At 47.5% G+C, this 21,737-nt stretch overlaps 1 protein-coding gene across 1 annotated transcript; it reads left to right on the forward strand.

Annotated features, from left to right (window-relative positions):
• The first annotated feature begins 17,625 nt into the window (after positions 1-17,625).
• On the forward strand, positions 17,626-21,349 carry LOC128845866 (duodenase-1-like). Its single transcript, XM_054044924.1, has 5 exons — positions 17,626-17,701; positions 19,424-19,571; positions 20,289-20,424; positions 20,601-20,858; positions 21,206-21,349. The coding sequence occupies exons 1-5, from the start codon at positions 17,626-17,628 to the stop codon at positions 21,347-21,349; spliced, it is 762 nt and encodes a 253-aa protein (XP_053900899.1).
• The last annotated feature ends 388 nt before the right edge of the window (positions 21,350-21,737 follow it).

Below are 21,737 nucleotides of genomic sequence, written 5' to 3' on the forward strand. Positions count from 1 at the left end.
CTACCCACATCCTCCCAATTCAAACCCTACCCAATTCTACCCAACCCCAACCCAACTCTACCAAACTTTGCCTAACCCTACTAGTGCTACCCAAACAAAAAAGGAAACACTTCAACACAACAAACATTTTTGCTGAAGTTTCCAAAGTTGAAAAAAGGCCATTTTTTACACAAAACATATTTCTTGCCAAATATTTAAACCTCCCCTACTCTGCTGTAATCAGTTCTGCAGATGAAAAGTCATGCTAGAGATGTACAAGATGTAACTGTGATTATTTTTAATCCCAAGGTGATTCTGGTGGCCCCTTGGTATGTGAGGGTGTGGCCCAGGGCATCGCTTCATATGTTGATGTGCATTTGTGGTAGCCAAGCGTGTTTACAAGACTCTCCACCTTCATCCCCTGGATCCAGAACATTCTGCAGAAACAGCATTAGAGGAGACACCCATTTTCCTGGCTCTTTCCCTGGCTAGACCAGCCAGGGGCTAACAAGGCTTTGCAGATTATCTTCATTAGTCTTAGAAAAATGCTATGAATTGATTGGTCTCAAAATGGATTGGGGGCGGGAGAAGGAGTTCATAGATGTTGAGATAAAACTCCTGTGTATCTCTAGGAGTTTTTGGACTATCCTGTTGGATTCTAGAGCAGGGATCAGATTCTCTCTTTAAACCATGCAAAAAACCTATAGAAAAGCTGGTATTGGAGCCAGTGACCCCTAGAGGGGAATAGGTCCCATGTCCTATTCTCTGCCCCCCTCTTGACCCAGCCAGTCCCTCCTTCCTGGAGTCAGATCAGAGCTGGTACCCTCTACAGGGGACAGGTCCCGTATCTGACCTTCTCAATTCCTGCTTATCCTGATGTGGACCATCATCTTCCCTGTGCATGAAACCTTGGCTCAGTTCACGTTGGTTCCATGACACTCCTGAGAAAGCCCTCGTGAAACTCCTCTTTCCACTCAGCACCTGCCACTTGTGGTGCAATAAAATCCTTTTATCGCAGCAGCCTCCATGTCTCTCTTACACAGAGGTCTTCTTCAGGTCTGGGAAAGGTCCTCTGTGTGGCACAGCTCAATGCAAGGTGGAAATAGATTGTTTAACATAAGAAGTTAACACATATTTCAATAGACCTTTCAAGGTGAAGTAGTCTATTAACACTCTCCAGGCATAGGGGGACAAAGAGGAGGGGAAAAGTGTGGGGAAGCAGGGGTTTATTGGGTTACAGATTATTGTAATAAACCAGTAATCCAGTGTCTCTGCTCAGTCCATGATTTTTTAGTGTCTAGCAAAGTTATAAATTGAAGCTCCCAGGCTCATCTTTTGCAAGTGTTATGTAGGTTTCTTTTGAGGATGAGGAATGAGCGGTCAGCTATGGAATGATCATTTTGTGGAAAGTGTTTGCCCCCGGGTGATAAGGTGTTTTTGTCTTTCATCATTTTTCTGTGTGAGCTCATTCGAGGTTGATTGTCTCATTTAACCCACCTAGTTGTTATTGGGGCATTTAATGCATGGGATGAGGTACACCAGATGTTGTGATGGGCATGTGTAGGACCCATGGATCTAGAAATATGCATTGTGGGGAGGGGGTGTTGGTTATCATAGCAGTGGAGAGATGTCTGCAAGTTTTGCATCCTTCGTTCTAGCAGGGTCTGATGCTACTTTGAGTCGGTGGGTCCTGGTCTGTGCGAAGATTGCTTCTGATTATGAGTTTGGAGAGAAATATGTGATAAGTACCTATGCTAAACAATCTGTCCACCTTGTACTTAGCTGTGACACCCTGAAAACCTTTCCCAGACCTGAGGAAGAGCTCTGTGTAGGCTCAAAAGCTTTTCTCTCTCACCAACAACAGTTGGTCCAATAAACGATATCACCTCACAGACCTTGTTTCCTTTTGATCAGATTACATCTTTGGTTGATAAAGGTAACAGTGTCAATATTATATACTTATAATTCTGGAAGGCATTTGACTTGGTACCACACATGTTGATTAAAAACCTAGAACTATGTATGATTACCATGGCCCACATGCCATAGGTTAAAAGCTGGCTAAATGATAGGTCTCAAAATGTAATTGTAAATGTGGAATCATCATCAAAGGGGTGTGTTTCTTGTGAGGTCAGGGATTTGTTCTTGTCCCATACAATTTACCAGTTTTATCAATGTACTGGAAGAAAATCATCATTGATAATGTTTGCAGATGACTCAAAAATTGGGGGAGTGATAAATAATGCCAAGGACAGATCACCAACACAAAGTGATCTGGATAGTTTGGTACGCTGGGTGCAAGCAAACAATACACATTTTATCATGGTCAAATATCAATGTATACATTGAATATAGGAACAAAGAATGTCGGCCATACTTACAGACTCTATCCTGGAAAGTAGGGATTCTGCAAAAGATTTGTGGGTGAACGTGAACATGAGCTCCCAGTGCTACTCTGTGGCAAAAGGGCTAATGCTGTCCTGAGATGCATAAACAGGGGAATCTCGAGTAGGCGTAGAGAGGTTATTTTAACTCTGGATTTGGTCCTGTTGTGACCGTTGCTGGAACCCTGTGACCATATCAGATGTCCTGGGGGAGAGAGGCCAAATCATGATGTCACTGTGGAGGGTTGGATCACAGAAAACCCCTGTGACGTTGTGCAGTCTATATGGTTTTATAAAAATATGATAATAAGTGAATATAATGTAATTGGAATATGCTTCATGCAAAAGGTCTCTTGTAAGGTATCATTACAAAGCTTATAATCTACTGAGTGTGATCATCCTATTTGTATAAATGTACCACTCTTGTATCTGAAACTAGAAATATAAAATATAACTCTGAGAGCCTATTGTAATTATGCAAAGTATGGGTCATTAATGGTGGTTTGGAATCTTGATTACTCCCATTAACTAGGACCATTGTCTGCAGATGGCTGTGTTTTAACTGTGAGTCTTCCTGTGTATGGGTGTGCTGGCAAGTGGGTAAAGAAGTATTGCAGTGGCATGTGATCATGTCACCTGAACTGGATTTCATTTTTAACCTGGTGCTTTTCCAGTGATGGGGGTGGTGGAAACCCAGTGGGACAAAGGGTTCCCGCCTTATGCAAAAGATATATAAAGGGGTGGAACAGAAGAAAGAGGAGAGTCATCCTGAAAAATCCCCTAGCTACCACCTAAGCTGGAACAAGAGCTATACCAGGGGAAAGAATTGTGCCCAGGCCTGGAAGGTGTCCAGTCTGAGGAAAAAAACTTACTGAATCATCTCTGAGGGTGAGATTATCTGTATTCAGTTTGATTAGACATCGATTTGTGCATTTTATTTTATTTTGCTTGGTGACTTACTTTGTTCTGTCTGTTACTACTTGGAACCACTTAAATCCTACTTTCTGTCTTTAATAAAATCACTTTTTACTTATTAATTAACTCAGAGTATGTGTTAATACCTGGGGGAGCAAACAACTGTGCATATCTCTCTATCAGTGTTATAGAGGGCGAACAATTTATAAGTTTACCCTGCATAAGCTTTATACAGGGTAAAACGGATTTATTTGGGTTTAGACCCCATTGGGAGTTGGGCATCTGGGTGTTAGAGACAAGCACACTTCTGGGAGCTGCTTTCAGGTAAATCTGCAGTTTTGGGGCAAGTAATTCAGACCCTGGGTCTGTGTTGGAGCAGACAGGCAGGTCTGGCTCAGCAAGACAGGGTGCTGGAGTCCTGAGCTGGCAGGGAAAACAGGAGCAGAGGTTGTCTTGTCACATCAGGTGGCAGCTCCCCAGGGGGGTTCTGTGATCCAACCCCTCACACCCCCTTGGGAGCTGCCACCTGATGTGCCAAGATTACTTCTGCCCTTGGCTTTCCCTGCCAGCCTGGGAATCCAGCACCCTGTCTTGCTGAGCCAGACACGCCCGTCTGCTCCAACACAGACCCAGAGCCTGAACCAAGTGTCCAAAAGCTGCAGACTTAACTGAAAACAGCTAAGAGAAGTGTGCTTACCCTTAATACTCAGATGCCCACTCCTAATGGAGTCTAAACCCAAATAAATCCGTTTTACACTGTATAAAGCTTATGCAGGGTAAACTCAAATTGTTCACCCTCTATAACACTGATAGAGAGATATGCACAGCTGTTTGTCCTCCCTTCCCCAGGTACTAATACATACTCTGAGTTAGTTAATAAGTAAAAAGTGAATTTATTAAATACAGAAAGTAGGATTTAAGTGGTTCCAAGTAGTAACAGACAGAACAAAGTAAGTCACCAAGAAAAATAAAATAAAACGCGGAAATCTATGTCTAATCAAACTGAATACAGATAAGATCCTCACAACCCTTTTAGTCTCTGTCTTTGGTTCCAGTTTCTTTCAGGTATCCTTGGGGCTGGAGGGGCTCTCTCTTTAGCCAGCTGAAGACAAAATGGAAGAGTCTCCCAGGGGTTTAAATAAACTTTCTCTTGTGGGTGGAAACCACCTCCTCTTTCCTATCAAAGTCCACCTCCAAGATGGAGTTTTGGAGTCACCTGGGCAAGTCAGATGTCCATGCATGACTCAGAACTACAGGTAGAAGCCATTGTTCACATGCAGGGCTGGTGCAAGGAAGTTTCGCACCCTAGGCGAAACTTCAACCTTGCGCCCCCCTCCCGGAGCCCTGCGGCAGCTCCCCGCGTCAGGCGCCTCCCCCGAGGCGCCCCCCCGCGTCAGCTTCCCCCCCTCTGCCCTGAGGTGCCCCCCCGGCAGCTCCCCCCCGGCAGCTCCCTCCTCCCCCCCCCCGGCCCGGGGAGCAATGCGGCAGCTCCCCACCCTAGCTCACCTCTGCTCCACCTCCTCCCCGAGCACGCCGGCCCCGCTCTAATTCTCCTCTCTTCCCAGGCTTGCGGCACCAAACAGCTGATTGGCGCCGCAAGCCTGGGAGGTGGGAGAAGTGGAGCAGCAACGGCGTGCTCGGGGAGGGGGCGTAGCAGAGGTGAGCTGGGTTGGGGAGCTGCCATGGTGGGGAAATTGGAGCCACCGCTTTTTGGCGCCCCCAATCTTGGCGCCCTAGGAAACCGCCTGGTTCGCCTTAATGGTAGCACCGGCCCTGTTCACATGCTACCTTGAACATCCTCAAGTAGACTTCTTATGTGGATTGGAGCCTTCCAAGGTCCATTGTCCATTAAGTGCTTCTTGATTGGGGCACTTAACTTTGTGAATTCCTTTCTAAAGAAGCTGACCAAATGCCTCACAAAGCTTACTTAGAAATTAAGCAAGTATACAGCCAGTATTCTTAACTTCATGTACAAAAATGATATATGTGTACAAATAGGATGAATAGCTACAATAGACCATAACCTTTACAGAGATATGTTATATGGCACCGGTAGCATAAAACATATTCCAGTTATGTCACAGCATCACAGTCACTTCCCCTCTTTTATCCTTTATTTCCAGCTTGCTGGAAAGATCTTTTCTGTGATGTGGGTTAGTCGGCCCCCATGGTGTACTTGCCTTCTCCTAGAAGCCTCTGGGATAGTGGATTGGGTGTTGATGAGCCATTAACGCCATCTGGCTATTGATGGCTACTCCTTTGTTGTAACTGAAAAGGCTGGTAGTGGGTACTCCCAACCTCACAAGGTATTTCAGTAACACATACAGAAATACTTCACAACTACATATATAATGCTAGCACATATGGACAAAGTGGATTTGTCCTCCTTATTAAGTTGTACATGAGCCTATATGAGTCTTACTGTTTCACATGAATACGGTGAGTGCCTCAGTTTCCCTGTGTATTGCACCAATGCCTAGGTGGTGGGAATAAGGGTGTGTGACTTTTGCTGAGACCCTCGGGGGTAGGTGAGTCAGTTCCACCTGCCTGTACGTAGGTGATGAACGGGTGCCCTTCCTAACCTGAGACCCAGGAGCGGGATGTGACCACTTTGCCTGGGAAGTGAGACAAATACCAGGAGGAGAGACAACGGGCATGTTGGAGGCCGGGTCACTGGAAGCTGGGCAGTCTCCTGTTTGGGACTCGGCGAGGGGAGTCCAGGGTATCCGGCCTGGGATCCCCCCAAGATGGACTTGGCTGAAAGTCACTGATTTCTGTGCCAACAAACTCTGTTCTATTCTGTGTTCCTGTCAACTAATAAACCTTCTGTTTTACCAGCTGGCTGAGAGTCAAGTCTGACTGCGGAGTTGGGGTGCAGGGCCCTCTGGCTTCCCCAGGGATCCCATCCGGGTGGACCGGCCAAGGGGAAGTGTATGGTGTGAACAGGGATGCTGAATGCTTGAAGATCAGACCAGGAAGGCTGTAGCCAAGGAGGCTTTTTGCCCTGGACAGCCTGCCCCGAGGGAGTCAAGCTACCCAGAGTCCTGGCTGGCTTGATATAGAGCAGTTCCAGAGCATCGGACCTGTGACTCTGTCACAACATACAAATCTACAGGATATTAATGTTTAGCTGATAAAGACATTTAAAATGATTCCTCACAGGCAGACTTTGTACAAACATATAATAATTCTGGACAGTGGTGAAATGGGGGTTCTAGGTGCTACTTTGAGGTACAGAGTGTCATTCGTCCCCGCTTAGTTTACTGCAGGAGTGTTAGTCACTGACTAATGTGGAGGAAGTGGGCCCAAGATCCTTTTCAGGTTCTGATTATACAACTCCCACGTGTTGCTAAGCATTGTAGTGTTACACACATGAGCGCTTGCAAAGTTCTGCGTATCTTTTAACACTTTGTAGATCAGTCTAGTGATCTCCAAAGTTAGCCAGTGTGACTTCTCTGGGTTGCTAGAAACCATCTCTTTGTATCCGTGCAGCATTCTTAACTCAATACAGATATTAATGTTTTCTAGAGTGTAGGTCTCTTGGCATTTAGCCATCAATGGCATGAAGTGGTTGTGACAGGTTGAATCACAGAAACCCCTTGGGGCTGCCACCTGATGTGCCAAAACTACTTCTGCTCCTGCTTTCCTGCTCTGTCAGGTTAGGACTTCAGTGCCCCCTGCCTGGTTTGAGCCAGACCCGCTAGCCTGCTGCAAACCCAGACCCAGGTCTGAACCATGTCCCTTAACAGCTGTAGGCTTAATGGAAAGCAATGTACAGAAGTGTTTCTGTCTTTAACACTGAGATGCCCAAATCCCAATGGGGTCAAAACCCCAAATAAATCCGTTTTACCATGTAAAAAGATTATACAGGGTAAACTCATACATTGTTTGCCTTCTAGAACACTGATAGAAAGATATGCAGAGCTGTTTGCCCCCCCCCCGGTATTAATACATGCTCTGGGTTAATTAATAAGTAAAAAGTGATTTTATTAAATACAAAAAATATGATTTAAGTGGTACCAAGTAGTAACAGACAGAACAAATTGAATTACCAAGCAAAATAAAATAAAATACGCAAGTCTAAATCTAGTCCAGTAATAAAAACTGAATACAGATAAAATCCTCATCCAGTAAGTTTCCTTTTACAGACTAGTCTCCTTCTATTCTGGGTCCAGCAATCACTCACACCCCTGTAGTTACTGTCCTTTGTTCCAGTTTCTTTCAGGTATCCTTGGGGGTGGAAAGGCTCTCTCTTTAGCCGGCTGAAGACAAAATGGAGGGGTCTGCCAGGGGTTTAAATAGACTTTCTCTTGTGGATGGAGATCCCCTCCTCTCTCCTATGCAAAGTCCAGCTCCAAGATGGAGTTTTGGAGTCACCTGGGCAAGTCACGTGTCCATGCATGACTGAGTCCCTTACCAGCCAAGCCACATTCCTGGGAAAGCTCAGATGTGGATTGACATCTCCAAGTTCATTGTTGGCTTAAGGGCTTCTTGATTGGGCACTTACTGAGAATAGTCTTTTCCCAGGAAGCTGACCAACTGCTTCACTAAAACCTACTTAGAATCAGACAAGTATACAGCCAATATTCATAACTTTGAATACTAAAATGATATATGCATACAAATAGGATTAATAGATTCAGTAGATCACAACTGCTACAGAGATATGTTACATGGCATATGCAGCATAAAACATATTCCAATTATGTCATATATATATATTCATAAGCATATGTCATAAACAGACAGTTAAGGGTTAATGCCTCTTTTATCTGTAAGGGTTAAGAAGTTCACCTAGCCTAGCTGACACCTGACCATAGGAACCAATGGTGGAAGACGATTTTTTAAGAGGAAGGAGGGAAGATTTTCCTTTGTGCTCTTCATTAAGTTCTGTGCTGAAGTGAAAAGATCCAGGAATCAACCAGGGTAGTGAGTATTAGGGAAGGAATAAATTAGCTTCTGTTTATTTCCTTTTGTGACTTCTATTTGCATAGAGGGAGAATAAAATTGGGTTTCTTTGTGTAACTAACATTTTGCCCAGAGGGAAATCCTCTGTGTTTTGAATCTGTTGTCTGTGAGAGTAGCTTTTATGCTAATCTCACAGAAGTATTCCTTTCACCCTTTTTCTTTAATTAAAAGTCTTTTCTTTAAAACCTGATTGATTTTTCCTTGTTTTAAGATCCAAGGGGTTTGGATCGGTGTTCATCAGGAAATTGGTGGAGAAGTCTCTCAAGGCTACCCAGGAAAGGGTTATAGTACTTGGGAGGGGGATATTTTGGGGGAAGACAGAGTTTCCAAATGACTCATAAACGGTTGTTTAAAATGATTTGGTGGTGGCAGCATACTAATATAAGCTGGTCATTAAGCTTAGGAGTTCTCATGCAGATCCCCACATCTGTACCCTAAAGTTCAGAGTGGGGGTGAAACTTATGATAGCATATTTCCATAAAGCTTTATGGGGGGCACCGTCACAGTGGTGTGCCTCAATTTCCTTTTCCACACAGTAGACCAGGTTTATTATGGTTTCTCTGCTGTGACAAGCTTCAAGCCCATTTATGGGTATTAGCTGAGAAGCAGCATTACCATAGGGCTTCTTCACACTGGGTATGTTTTAATTTTACCACTCTTAGCATGTCCCAAATCTTTTCCCCGAAAACATGCATGTTTCATCTTTCTATAGAATTTACCATCAATACCAAATTCGTTGTCATAAGGTTTACCATTACAATTAAACTTTTTATCATGAGATTGAACAGTAACACCAAAGCCCTTATCACAGGTTGGCATTTACAAGTATCTTTGTCATACCGTGCCTTCTGTTTAGACAGTCTGGTTTCTTCAGTACCCATTGTGTCTTACAACTTATCTATGAACTTAAGCATGTGTTCAATTATTAGTTTTTCTTTCTTTTCAGTGTTCCCTTCAGTGACCCCTTCAGTGTGGGTCCTCAATCCAATGGTATCTTTGGGGCTTTGGTACTCCAGGGACTGCTGAGTAAGGATGTAGCAGGATTCTGAATGTTGGCTAGCCCTCTGTGGAGCTGTATCCCAAACCCAGGGTTAATCACATGCAAAAGATCCTCCTCCCCTCTTGGGGTTACCCTGGGATCTCCACTCCCAACACTGGGACCTTTCCCGACCTCTTTGCCTAGAGGGTTGTGATATGTGTTCTCTGGGCTAAGCGTGTCTACTCTTTGGTCAGACACATCTTTTCCCAGCATCTTTCCCATAGCTGTTTTCTGTGTTTTACCAGCCTAGGGAAAGCTCTCCTCCCCTCTGCCAGCTGGGTCATTGCATTCTCACAGACAACCATTCCTTCAGTAGGATTTGTATCCTGTCTTAAAAAGACACAGTTACTTTCCACAAGCATATCAGGAACAGCGTTGTGAAAAACTGGGACCTGGATTGGGTACCCTCTGTCACCCCTGTCTCTATCCCCAAGAGGTCAGCTGTGTGACTACTCCCCTCTGAGAGATCAGCTACACAGTTCTCTCTCACAACCTGAGTCACAGGCTGAGTGTCTGGGGGTACAGATGCTGACTCAGCCATTCTGTCCTGGGCTTCCTCTCCCAAGTGACCAGTGTGGAGATATTCATGTACTCCCACTATTCCTTCCCCAGTTTCTTCCTCTAGGACCCCTTTAGGACACATCTCTCTATGCTCTCTAGCATGGGATCTATCTCTTGTTTAGGTGCAATGTGCTGGCAGCTAACAACCTGGACAGTTCTGTCACTGACAGGCACCCCACCCTGTTTTCTTCCTGCAGAGGTGTTGCCTTCAGTTGCAGTGCAGGTGTCAGTCTCAACCTCCCCCATACCTGGGAGCATTCCGCTTTCACTGCTGTAGAGGAATCAACGAGACTTTCCCTCAGCAGCTCCTGTGACTTTATCCTTTCCCTCAGGGGTCCAAGCATAATACTCCTTCTTGCTGCGGGTAAACACCTTAACAATCTGAACTATGTAGAAAAAATCATTCCTCATAAACATGTCAACAAGAATATGGTCTACTATTCCCACTGTTAATACACTTTCTAAACCATCAGTTTCTATGTGCATTTTGGCTAAAGGCACAAGAATTGCTTAACCTCCTATAAAACCTCTGCCCTTTGTCCTGGCAATATGCCACCTTCCTGAATTATACTCTGCTTAATCACATAAATTTCGACACCAGTGTCCTTCCAGCCAACATATTCCTTGCCATTAATCTCACCAACATTTATGTGCTCTATACCTGATTTCGCAAAGGCTAATCCCACAAAATCAATATGATAAGTCTCAATCGCCTGTGAGGTTTCTGCGTTGAGGACAGAAGAATTAGCATGACCTATTTGCTGCCTGCTTCCTCCCAACACAGGGAATTTATCCCTCAGGTGATCAGTGGAATTACAGTGATAGCACCTTCTGGGCTCTTCTGTTTTCACTGGAGATTTGGGATGGGGATTAGGGGAATGGTTTGGGGGAAATGAGTGTCCAGCCTCTCTCCTTTTTCCCAGGGGTAAAATGGGAACCCTGCCTACCACCATGTTTAAAGCCCTCTTTCTGTGGTTTACTCTCTGTAGACGCCTGGATCCACTCAAAGGCATCAGTTAGAGATGCCATCTCATCCACAGTTCCCACGTTTGTCTCTAGACACTGTTTCACGTCATCTTTGCATATGCTTGGGAAATGCTCCTGAGCAACAAGATCCAACATTTCTTCAAAGCTTCCAAACCCCTTTCCCCTTGCTCATTTCCCAGCGTATCTTTTATCATGTGTACATTACTCAGACCAGTCCCCCTCTTAAGAGTCCTAAATTTCACTCTATATGTATCAAGGGTAATCAGAAATCATTCCAATTTATTTTTTACATTTAGAGTAATTTAAGCATACTGATTTGACATTTCATTGAATGGATTCAGAGATTTGCCAGTTAACTTTGCAACCAAAATGGATATTTTCATGTGGAGAGGACACACACTAGCCTTTAAAAAAAGAAGAACAGGAGTACTTGTGGCACCTTAGAGACTAACAAATTTATTAGAGCATAAGCTTTCGTGGACTACAGCCCACTTCTTCGGATGCATATAGAATGGAACATATAATGAGGAGATATATATACACACATACAGAGAGCATAAACAGGTGGGAGTTGTCTTACTAACTCTGAGAGGCCAATTAATTAAGAGAAAAAAAAAATTTTTTTTTGAAGTGATAATCAAGCTAGCCGAGTACAGACAGTGTGATAAGAAGTGTGAGAGTACTTACAAGGGGAGATAGTCAACGTTTGTAATGGCTCAGCCATTCCCAGTCCTTATTCAAACCGGAGTTGATTGTGTCTAGTTTGCATATCAATTCTAGCTCTGCAGTCTCTCTTTGGAGTCTGTTTTTGAAGTTTTTCTGTTGTAATATAGCCACCCGCAGGTCTGTCACTGAATGACCAGACAGGTTAAAGTGTTCTCCCACTGGTTTTTGAGTATTTTGATTCCTGATGTCAGATTTGTGTCCATTAATTCTTTTGCGTAGAGACTGTCCGGTTTGGCCAATGTACATGGCAGAGGGGCATTGCTGGCACATGATGGCATAGATCACATTGGTAGATGTGCAGGTGAACGAGCCCCTGATGGTATGGCTGATGTGATTAGGTCCTATGATGATGTCACTTGAATAGATATGTGGACAGAGTTGGCATCGGGGTTTGTTACAAGGATAGGTTCCTGGGTTAGTGGTTTTGTTCAGTGATGTGTGGTTGCTGGTGAGTATTTGCTTTAGGTTGGGGGGTTGTCTGTAAGCGAGGACAGGTCTGTCTCCCAAGATCTGTGAGAGTAAAGGATCATCTTTCAGGATAGGTTGTAGATCTCTGATGATGCGCTGGAGAGGTTTTAGTTGGGGGCTGAAGGTGACAGCTAGTGGTGTTCTGTTATTTTCTTTGTTGGGCCTGTCTTGTAGGAGGTGACTTCTGGGTACTCGTCTGGCTCTGTCAATCTGTTTTTTCACTTCAGCAGGTGGGTATTGTAGTTTTAAGAATGCTTGATAGTTTTAAGAATGCTTGCATGTACATTGGCCAAACCGGACAGTCTCTACGCAAAAGAATTAATGGACACAAATCTGACATCAGGAATCAAAATACTCAAAAACCAGTGGGAGAACACTTTAACCTGTCTGGTCATTCAGTGACAGACCTGCGGGTGGCTATATTACAACAGAAAAACTTCAAAAACAGACTCCAAAGAGAGACTGCAGAGCTAGAATTGATATGCAAACTAGACACAATCAACTCCGGTTTGAATAAGGACTGGGAATGGCTGAGCCATTACAAACGTTGACTATCTCCCCTTGTAAGTACTCTCACACTTCTTATCACACTGTCTGTACTCGGCTAGCTTGATTATCACTTCAAAAGTTTTTTTTTTTTTTTCTCTTAATTAATTGGCCTCTCAGAGTTAGTAAGACAACTCCCACCTGTTTATGCTCTCTGTATGTGTGTATATATATCTCCTCATTATATGTTCCATTCTATATGCATCCGAAGAAGTGGGCTGTAGTCCACGAAAGCTTATGCTCTAATAAATTTGTTAGTCTCTAAGGTGCCACAAGTACTCCTGTTCTTCTTTTTGCGGATACAGACTAACACGGCTGTTACTCTGAAACTTGACACTAGCCTTTGTAAACTGAGCTGAGATTTCCCAGGCACTTCAACCAAAACACACTGTATTTGGTAAAATACAAGGCAGATTGTTTAACTAAAGAAAGATAGATTTTAAGTGATTATAAGTGGGGCGCATAAAGGTCAGAGATAGTTACCACAAGAAAATAAAAGGTCCATATGCCTTCTATACCCTAAACTTTTAGTCTAAGCAGGATTTGAATCAAACAGTGTTTCTGACCCTGACAGATGGTACAATCAGGTTACAGTTCCTCAATACAGAGACTGGACTCTTTTGAACCTGGGACCAAATTTCCCCTGCTCAAAGCCTTTGTTTTTCTGACATGGATTCAAGGTGTTGATATGGGAGGGCAGGGGGAGAGAGGCCAAGGGAATATTTCACTTCCTCTCTTTTATACAGGGAAAAAGTGTCTTAGGTGTAGTAAGTTTGTGAAGTCTCAGACCGAAGTGGCTTGTGAAGGACAGTGAATACTTCCCTGGTTGATGCCAAATGGGGCCTCTGGGTCACAGGGGGCTGGGAGCCAGGAATCTTGGGTTTTCTCCACAGCTTGGAGAGTAGTGGGGTATACAGGTTGGAGGGGGCTGGGAACCAGGACTCCAGGGCTCTCTCTCCCGGGCTCTGGAAGGTAGTGCTGACATCAGCCACTGCAATAACTACTATGGCTGTAAATTGACCTAACTTGGGTTGATTTAAAATTGTAGTGTAGAAATGCCCATAAAGAAGCCCTCCTGCCTCTGTTGCTGTGATCAAGGATGATGTCTGGTCTGCCCACTACCACCCTGCTCATGGCTGGGCCACTGTGAGAAAGTTCAAAGGGCCGTGTTCCCCACCACTGAGATCAATCAGTGTCACTCCCAGCACAGATATATGGGCAGAGAGCTGAATGAGGATGGGGCCAGATGATAAGAGATCCAGATGTGCACAGCAGCACTGATGTGAGCCTCCATCCAGAGCAGCCCTGGATCCTGCCAAACATGTCCCCACCAGGGTCATCTGCATGCAGCTGTGCAGGGACGCAGCTGGGCAGTTTCCAGCCATCTTTGGAGGATCCCCAGCTGCCAGGCTGTAGCACGGCTTGTCCTTCCTCACAACCTGTGTGGGGCTGTGGTTGAAACTGAGACTCCTGAGCTCTGCATTCGGATGAGTGTGTGGGTGACCCTGAGGTTTCCTGCCACCCCTCCCTGCACTGACTCTGAACATGCAGGTACAGATCTTGCTCTTGCTTCCCACAGCCTTTCTCCTGCCCCACTGGGCTCAGGCTGGTTAGTACAGCTGGGATCAAGGCCACCTTGGGCTTTGGGATGAGTGGGGGAGTCTTAGGGATGGGGACTCAGTGGGTGGTATCTAGGGGCCTGTGACAGTCTGTACCCCTATGTTCACCCCTCTTATGGGACTGTGATAAATTGTGTACAAAGTATGCCTTGTCTGGTATCATTCAAAAATTCACAAATTACTGATCATTATTGTCCTGGTAAAATATATGTGGCATATGAAGTTATAAGGTTCTACTGTATGGTGTTACTATGACATGCTCCAAGTCTGGGGAGCAGTCACAAACCAGCGCCACAGAGACAAAAGGCTCACTGATGCCTCAGCCAGGTGTCAACAAAAGCAAATGGACCATCACCTGCTTACTTGGCCATTCTTGGGCAGGAAAGAGGGTATGGGCAAAAAATCTACATCTTGACAATGAAACAGCTTGGAGTTCCTTTCCATACAGACTTTATGTCTCCTAAACATCAGCTGGCGATAATTCTCGAAGAAGAGAAAGAGCTACAAGAAAGTGGAGCAGATGCCCCCAAATGATCTATTCCTTTCCTTCTACCCACGGCACTCACAACACCGAAAGTACAAAGGAAGCAGCATTGGACTGGGGAAAGGATCCTGACTGAAGGCAATTCACCCTGTAAGATTGCAAGAACATGTGGTGAGAGACTTTTCAAACGATACCTCACAAGGCATATTTTGTATGAAATTTATCACCGTCCTGTAAAGGGTTGAAGAAAAAGGTACAGACTATCACAGGGGATCGGGGCATGTTGTCTCACCCGGCACCGTTAGCAATCAGTGTTAGCCACAGCCCATGTAAGGAAGATCTGGGGTAGGGCAAAAAGGAACAGTGACAGCAGGACCGAGGTGCCCTTGAGAGGAAAGACCTCATGTCCCAGCTCCCCATCCCTGAGCCAGCCAGCCCCCCGCCCTTGGGCCAGATCGAAGCCTGCTCCCTCCCTCCCCAGAGGGGAATGGCTTCCAGTAACTGAGACACCAAATATTGGGAACACGAGGGCTAGTTGTGCCGGGCTCCAGATGTTGCACCGATGGTGCCTTGTAGCCTTCTAAAGCATGATCTTTGCCCGTCATTGATGGTGACAGGAACCTGTCAACTAAACCTCAGGTGATCTATTCTTCCCTTGATCTCCCAGTGCTGTCCTCAAGGGTTCGCACTGGCGAACTATGGGATGCGGGGGGTGATTGTCTTAAGGCTGAGCCTGTCAGGGGTGCCTGGGAGATGGGGTCACCCCATTACCATTCATTTGAAAGCAGGGGTCCAGCGCCTAGGGAGGAGATGGGCCATTGCTCTTGTTGTGGGTTGGGGTAAACCTTGTTCCAGGTGGGATCTCTGCTCTCATAGATTAATGCAAGGAAGCCATTTTAGCCATCTGGGGAACCCACAGCCATAGCTTCCAACACACAGGCATGTGGGAGTGCTGGAGTAGATACCAAAGAACGTGGCTCCATTGACTTCCCAGGGCATGCCTAGCAAAGGCAGGGGCTGGGGCTTTGCTCGGAGGGACAGCTGTTCTCCACGTGCGCGAGAGAAGAGGGGTGAGAAGTGGTGAGATGGCCGAGCAGACAGTAACGGAAGTACTGGCAATGTGGCTATAGGAGCTGGACTGTGATGGCTGATACACCAGGGATTGAACCGGGGGGCCTGCCAGAACTAAAAGCATGAACTGCTCTAGAGCCCTGGGCCAAGAACAGGTCCCGGTGGGATCCCCTAGAAACCCCCTTTCATTCCCCATTCAACACTGCATTTTGCATGCAGTTGGTGAACCAGTTTTTAATCTATTTCACCTGGATTAAAACAGGTTGATGTTACAGTGTCTCAATGAGAAAGTCATGTGGCACTTCAGCGAATGTCTTCCAGGAGTCCAAATCTATTTCTTCCCTCAGCATGGTCACCTCTATCAACCAGCCTTGTAATGTTGTCAAAGAACGACATCGTCTTCATTTAGCAAGGCCTGTTTTCCATGGAACCATATTGATTGGTATCAGTTATATGGCTCTCCTTTGGTATCTCTACTGATGGAGTCCCATCTCAGCAATTCCACTACTTTGCTTGGGATGCTGCTCATAGACTTAGCATGTCTGACAGATGGGGGATGGGATCCACACATCCCCATGCAGACACACCATTGCCTATCTAGAGCCATTCCCGAACTATTAGAGGTCCCTGCAGATGCACAAATATGTTGCTGATTCCATTTAGGTCAATTCAGGATTCATCTTGATCAAACAATTCCAGTCTAGATTGATGCACACCCATGTCCATCCATTCTAGATCCATCTAGAAGAACACTGTTAGTTTCTAGACCCATTGCCCCATCCTGCCAGTGCTGGACCCACCTGCTATCTGGATCCTGCATGTAGCTATAGTATGGGTCACCAAATGGACTCCAAGGCCATTGAGGGGTTGGCTGGGGAATTCAGGAGTGGACCCTGCGGGAGGTGGGATGGAGGATGCTAGACCACTGATCCTCCCTTCTCTGTGTATGTGAATCCCCTCAGGGGGACGGCACCTCCACTGACAGGGAGTGAGTGAGGCTCAAAGCATCCCGAGCAGTTGGGTGGCCCAGTTCCCACATACTCCTGTGGGATGCCTCCGCCAATCCATGCCTCAGACAGGGAGGCTGGCCACAGGGCTAAGGCACAGCGCTGGGACCCAAGAAATCTGGGACCAGTTCCTAGCTCAGTCCAGGCTCCCTGTGGATTTCATGGGCCAGTCCCCGGGGCTGGGATTTTCATGGAGTGCTGATGGGAACTGAGCACCCAACCCCCTTAAACAGGTTTAGGATCAATCTCCCTGTGCTTCAGTTTCCCCATCTGTACAATAAGAAGAATGTTTCTGCCTGTGTCTCTTTGAGCTGGACACTCTTTGGGGCAGGGATTGTGGGTCTGAGCAGTGCCCAGCACAATGGAGAGCCCTAATCTCGGTCTACATGTCACCCTATTGAAAATAACAGCGATGTGTTAAGGTGCAAACTTTGACCAGGGAGCCAGGGGACCTGGGGCCATGGTGGAAGCAGGAGTCGCTGGGTGGGTTCTGACTCTGGGGTGCCCAGGGGGTCAGGCTGGGAGGTCACCATGGTCCCTCCAGGACTTGAAATCTGTGGGTCTGGGTATCTCAGTGCAGAGAAGCCCAGGGGTGTTTTTTACACTTGTAGTAGGAAGGGGGCAGGGTTAACCACATCCGCAGCCAGGCTGGGTGGGTACCAGAGCAGGGAGGAAACCCCCCACCCTGATATGGGCACAGCTGTGGCTGGAGGCTTCCCCAGTGGGCGTCTCTGCTCCTGGCCCATCTGGGGTGCACGTTTCTGGGCAGGAGTGTACGTGCCTCTGTGGTTCCCAGGCCGGGCCCTCCCAGCCCCCTGCCTGGTCCATATAACCCCCAGGTCTAAGGCAGAGGCTCCATGCCTGTCCGTGGATGGCCCTGACGATGCAGCTCTTCATGCTGGTCCTGCTTCCCCTGTCCTCTCTCCTGCCCCCTGGGGCTCAGGCTGGTGAGTGTGGGGAAGGAAGTGGAGCCTGTGGGGAGTGGGGCCCTCACCTGTCAGAGGGACCTGTGGGCATCACTGAGGGTCTCCCCCGGATCCTGCTTGGGCCATGGGGGCTTTAGGAAACCTGTAGCCTCCCCTGAGTGCGGCTGGGGACCCTCAGGCTCTTTTGGGATCCCACTATGAAGCCAAGCCCCAGACAGGGAGGTTGGTCACAGGCCTAAGGCACAGGGCTGGGACCCAAGAAATCTGGGACCATTTCCCAGCTCTGCCCAGGCTTCCTGTGCGGATATTGGGCCAGTCCCTGGAACTGGGATTTTCATGGAATGCTGATGGGAACTGGGCACCCAAACCACTTAGGAACAATCTCCCTAGGCCTCAGTTTCCCCATCTGTACAATAAGAAGAATGTTTCTTCCTGTGTCTGTTTGAGCTGGACACTCTTTCGGGCAGAGATTGTGGGTCAGTGCAAGGTCTGGCACAATGGGGTCCCTGATCTCAGACAGGGTCTTAGCAGAATCCGGCAAAATGGGGCCCTGATCTTGGTCAGGGTTAGTGCAAGGCCTGGCACAATGGAGTCCCTGATCTTGGTCGGGGTCTGTGCCACACCTGGCACATCTCGGTCTAGGTGCCACCATAATGCAAATACAGTAGAACCTCAGACTTACGATCACCTCGGGAGTGGAGGTTGTTCCTAACTCTGAACAAAACATTCTGGTTCTTTCAAAAGTTTACAACTGAACATGGGCTTAATACAGCTTTGAAACTTTACTATGCAGAAGAAAAATGCTGCTTTTACCCATCTTAATTGAAATGAAACAAGCACAGAGACAGTTTCCTTTTCTTGCCAAATCTTTTTTTTTAAACTTTCCCTTTATTTTTGTAGTAGTTTATGTTTAACACAGCACTGTGCTGTACTTGCTTCTTTTTCTTCCTTTTTTTTGTCTTTACTGCTGCCTGATTGCACACGTCCAGTTCCAAATCAGGTGTGTGAGTGACAGATCAGTTCCTAACTCTGGTGTTGGTAACTTTGAGGCTCTCCTGTAACAGCAATTTGTTGAAAGTGGCATTTTCCAACTCGTCCACCCACTTGGGTGGAGACTTGTTTGGAGCAGATCACAAAAGGTTTTTCATTTTTCCATGGGAAAAAACTCAAAACTCTTTCTTTCACAGCGAGCAAAACCTGAAACTTTCCACCTAAAAATTACCAAAACCCAGGGGGAAAGAATCAGATTCACAAGAAAAAATCAGACATGTTCAAGAAGAGAAAAGGCTTTCTGAGAAAAAAATACCCTTAGTAAAAACCACAATTTTCTACTGGAGTTGGTCAGTCTTGGTTGGTCACTGTGGGTCAATGGAGAAGGAGAAGCATCCACAAGGGACCTGTCAGTGCCCTTCTGGGGGCTGCCTGGCCTAGTCTAGGATGACGTTGCCCCTCCCAAAGCTGTTAACTCCAGGTAGCGCAATTACGGCCCCCTCCTGGTGCATTTGGTACCGATTATCCACCCAGGCAGGTCAGAGCTTTAGATTTATCCTCCGGCCCCATGGGGTGTCCAGTCTGGGGGAGAGATGAGGAGGGGGCAGAGTTCCAGGCACAGGGATCCTCCAAGGAGAGTATCAGAGGGGGTGGGATGATGTGGTGGAGACTCCTCTTTGGGATGGGGAGCTGGGTCCCAGCCTGGCCCAGGGAGACGATGGGACTCTTTATATGAACCTGGTCTCTCCCCAGGTGAGATCATCGGGGGAAAGAAAGCCCAGCCCCACTCCAGACCCTACATGGCTTTTCTGATTATACAACGCGGAAATGAGAGTGTTCTCTGTGGAGGGTTCCTGGTGGCGGCGAACTTCGTGCTGACGGCCGCTCACTGCAAGGGAGAGTAAGCGCCTCTGTGCTGGGGATGTCGGGCAGGTCGGGCTTTAGCTGGTGATGGGGGAGCTGGGAGCTCTGGTGCTGTTGTAGGTTGCAGGGAAGGAGCAGTTAGTAGGAGAGGCTGGGAGAGCAGAGCCCAGGGGTGTGATCTGCTCAGAGTGCGTTGGCGTGTCTGTAGGGGCCTCTGCAAACCATGGTCCAGATCCAACGCTGGGTCTGTCCCATTGTCCAGATCAAGGAAGGGAGAAGCTCACAGCCCCAAGACATCTCTGCTGGGCTCAGGGCTGGGGGGACATAGGCATAGACTCCTGTGTGGATCATGCCAGGGAGGGGTCACTGGGCTCGATGGGAGCTGAGACCCAGAGGACGGGAGAACAACGAGGAGTGAAGCAGCTCATGGGAACAGCACAAGGGGCTGGTGGAGACAGAGGCTGGGACCCCCACACCACTGGACAGGTTTTTATGCTGCAACCAGCAACCCCTAGAGGGGAAGGGCCCCTTGTGCCATTCCGCCCCCCACCACCCAGCCAGCCAATCCCCAGTCCTAGGACCGGATCGGAGCTGGCAAGCTGTACAGAAGCAGAGACCGAGATCTCGGCCGGAGACCCCAGGCTGCCTTGTCTCCTCCATGTCACTGTTCATGAGTCAGACCCTCATGTGCGCATCCCCCTCCTCACGTATGCTCCTGCCCTAACACCCCACATATTGCTCCTTGGTTTTACAGCAAGATCACTGTCAAGCTGGGAGCCCATAACATTAGAGAACGTGAAGAGAGCCAACAAGTGATCCTTGTGGATCACCAATACCTGCACCTGGATTATGACAAGGAGCCCCACAATAATGACATCATGTTGCTGAAGGTACTGCTCCCATCCCATTACCTCCCCCCTGTGACCTTAGACTGCTTCAGGTACCACCCCCATCCCATCACCGCGCCTCCAGTGACCCCATGGTCATGGGTTTTTGTTGGGGACAGGGTGTGTGTGTGTCCTTGAGTGCGACCCTCATGTTGATCTTCATCGGTCTTGTCTCTCAGCTGGCAAAGAGAGCGAAGCTGAATAGATGGGTGAAAACCATCAACCTGCCCCACACCGAGAAGAAAGTAAAGCCAGGAACGAAATGCAGCGTCGCCGGTTGGGGCAGGACTGTAGCATGGAATAATTTAACCCTGGCCACCACACTCCAGGAAGCGTATGTGGAGGTGCTGGAGGATGACAAGTGTATGTATCGTCACTATAACGCCTCCACAATGATGTGTGTGGGGGACCCAGAGAAGGGCAAAGACTCTGCAAAGGTAAATCTTTTCCTGGCTCCAAACTCCCTTGATAAATCGTTATTATTAATGAGGCTGTTGGTGTTGCAGTCGGGCCTACGAGGGGCTATTGGGGATCAGGCCCCGCTGCACTAGGTGCTCTAGAAGTGAATGGGAAACTAACTGGTCTTCTCTCGGAGGGAGGTAGAGACCAGCTGGTTAGGGGAAAGGGTGGGGCGCTGAGACCAGCTGGGCCATGGGGGGGGGCAAGCAGAGACTGGGGGGACATCGGGGTGGACACTGAGACCAGCTGCACAGGGTGGGGGGGTGCATCAGGGGGAAATGACTCACTGAACTGTTCTCCATCTGTGGCTTGTTTCATTTCGCAGGGCGACTCTGGGGGCCCCCTGGTGTGTGGGAAAACAGCCCAGGGCATCGTCTCCTGGGGGCCCTACTGTCCTCCCGGGGTGTACACAAGAGTCTCCACCTTCATCACCTGGATACGGGAGACAATGAGGAGGCTGCAGCCCTGAGCCATGCCAGGAATCGCTGCACAGGCCAGAGCTGCACCGCTTCTGTCCTTTGGAGAGGCCCAGATGTAGGGGCTGCTTTGCAAAGGGGCTGAGCCCACCCAGGCTGAGCCCCCCAGCCATCGCGCAATTCAGGCTGTGCCCAACCCATGAGCATCAAGGCAGGGAGTCCAGGGGAGTTAGGAGTCAGGTTCAAGGCCAGCGTCTGTCGGCTCCCTTGGAAATCCTGCCTCTTTGCTAGGGAAACAGCTGCTTTATTTCCCCCAGGGTGATGGACATGAGCCAAATCTTGGGGAAGACCCAACAGTTTGTAGCTCTCCCCTCCTGTCTCCCTCTTGAGTGACTTTTTGTTGTTATCTGACCTGCAAAGTCATGTTAAAACTGCAGTTTG

The sequence above is a fragment of the Malaclemys terrapin genome, chromosome 12 (assembly GCF_027887155.1).
Source record: "Malaclemys terrapin pileata isolate rMalTer1 chromosome 12, rMalTer1.hap1, whole genome shotgun sequence".
NCBI classification, from domain to species: domain Eukaryota; kingdom Metazoa; phylum Chordata; order Testudines; family Emydidae; genus Malaclemys; species Malaclemys terrapin.

Bases quoted from the DNA above. Each gene is read 5' to 3' on its own strand.
- LOC128845866 (XM_054044924.1), top strand. From the start codon at position 17,626: ATGGCCCTGACGATGCAGCTCTTCATGCTGGTCCTGCTTCCCCTGTCC. The intron at 17,702-19,423 runs GTGAGTGTGGGG...GTCTCTCCCCAG, and splicing joins GCCCCCTGGGGCTCAGGCTG to GTGAGATCATCGGGGGAAAG. The intron at 20,425-20,600 runs GTACTGCTCCCA...CTTGTCTCTCAG, and splicing joins ATGACATCATGTTGCTGAAG to CTGGCAAAGAGAGCGAAGCT.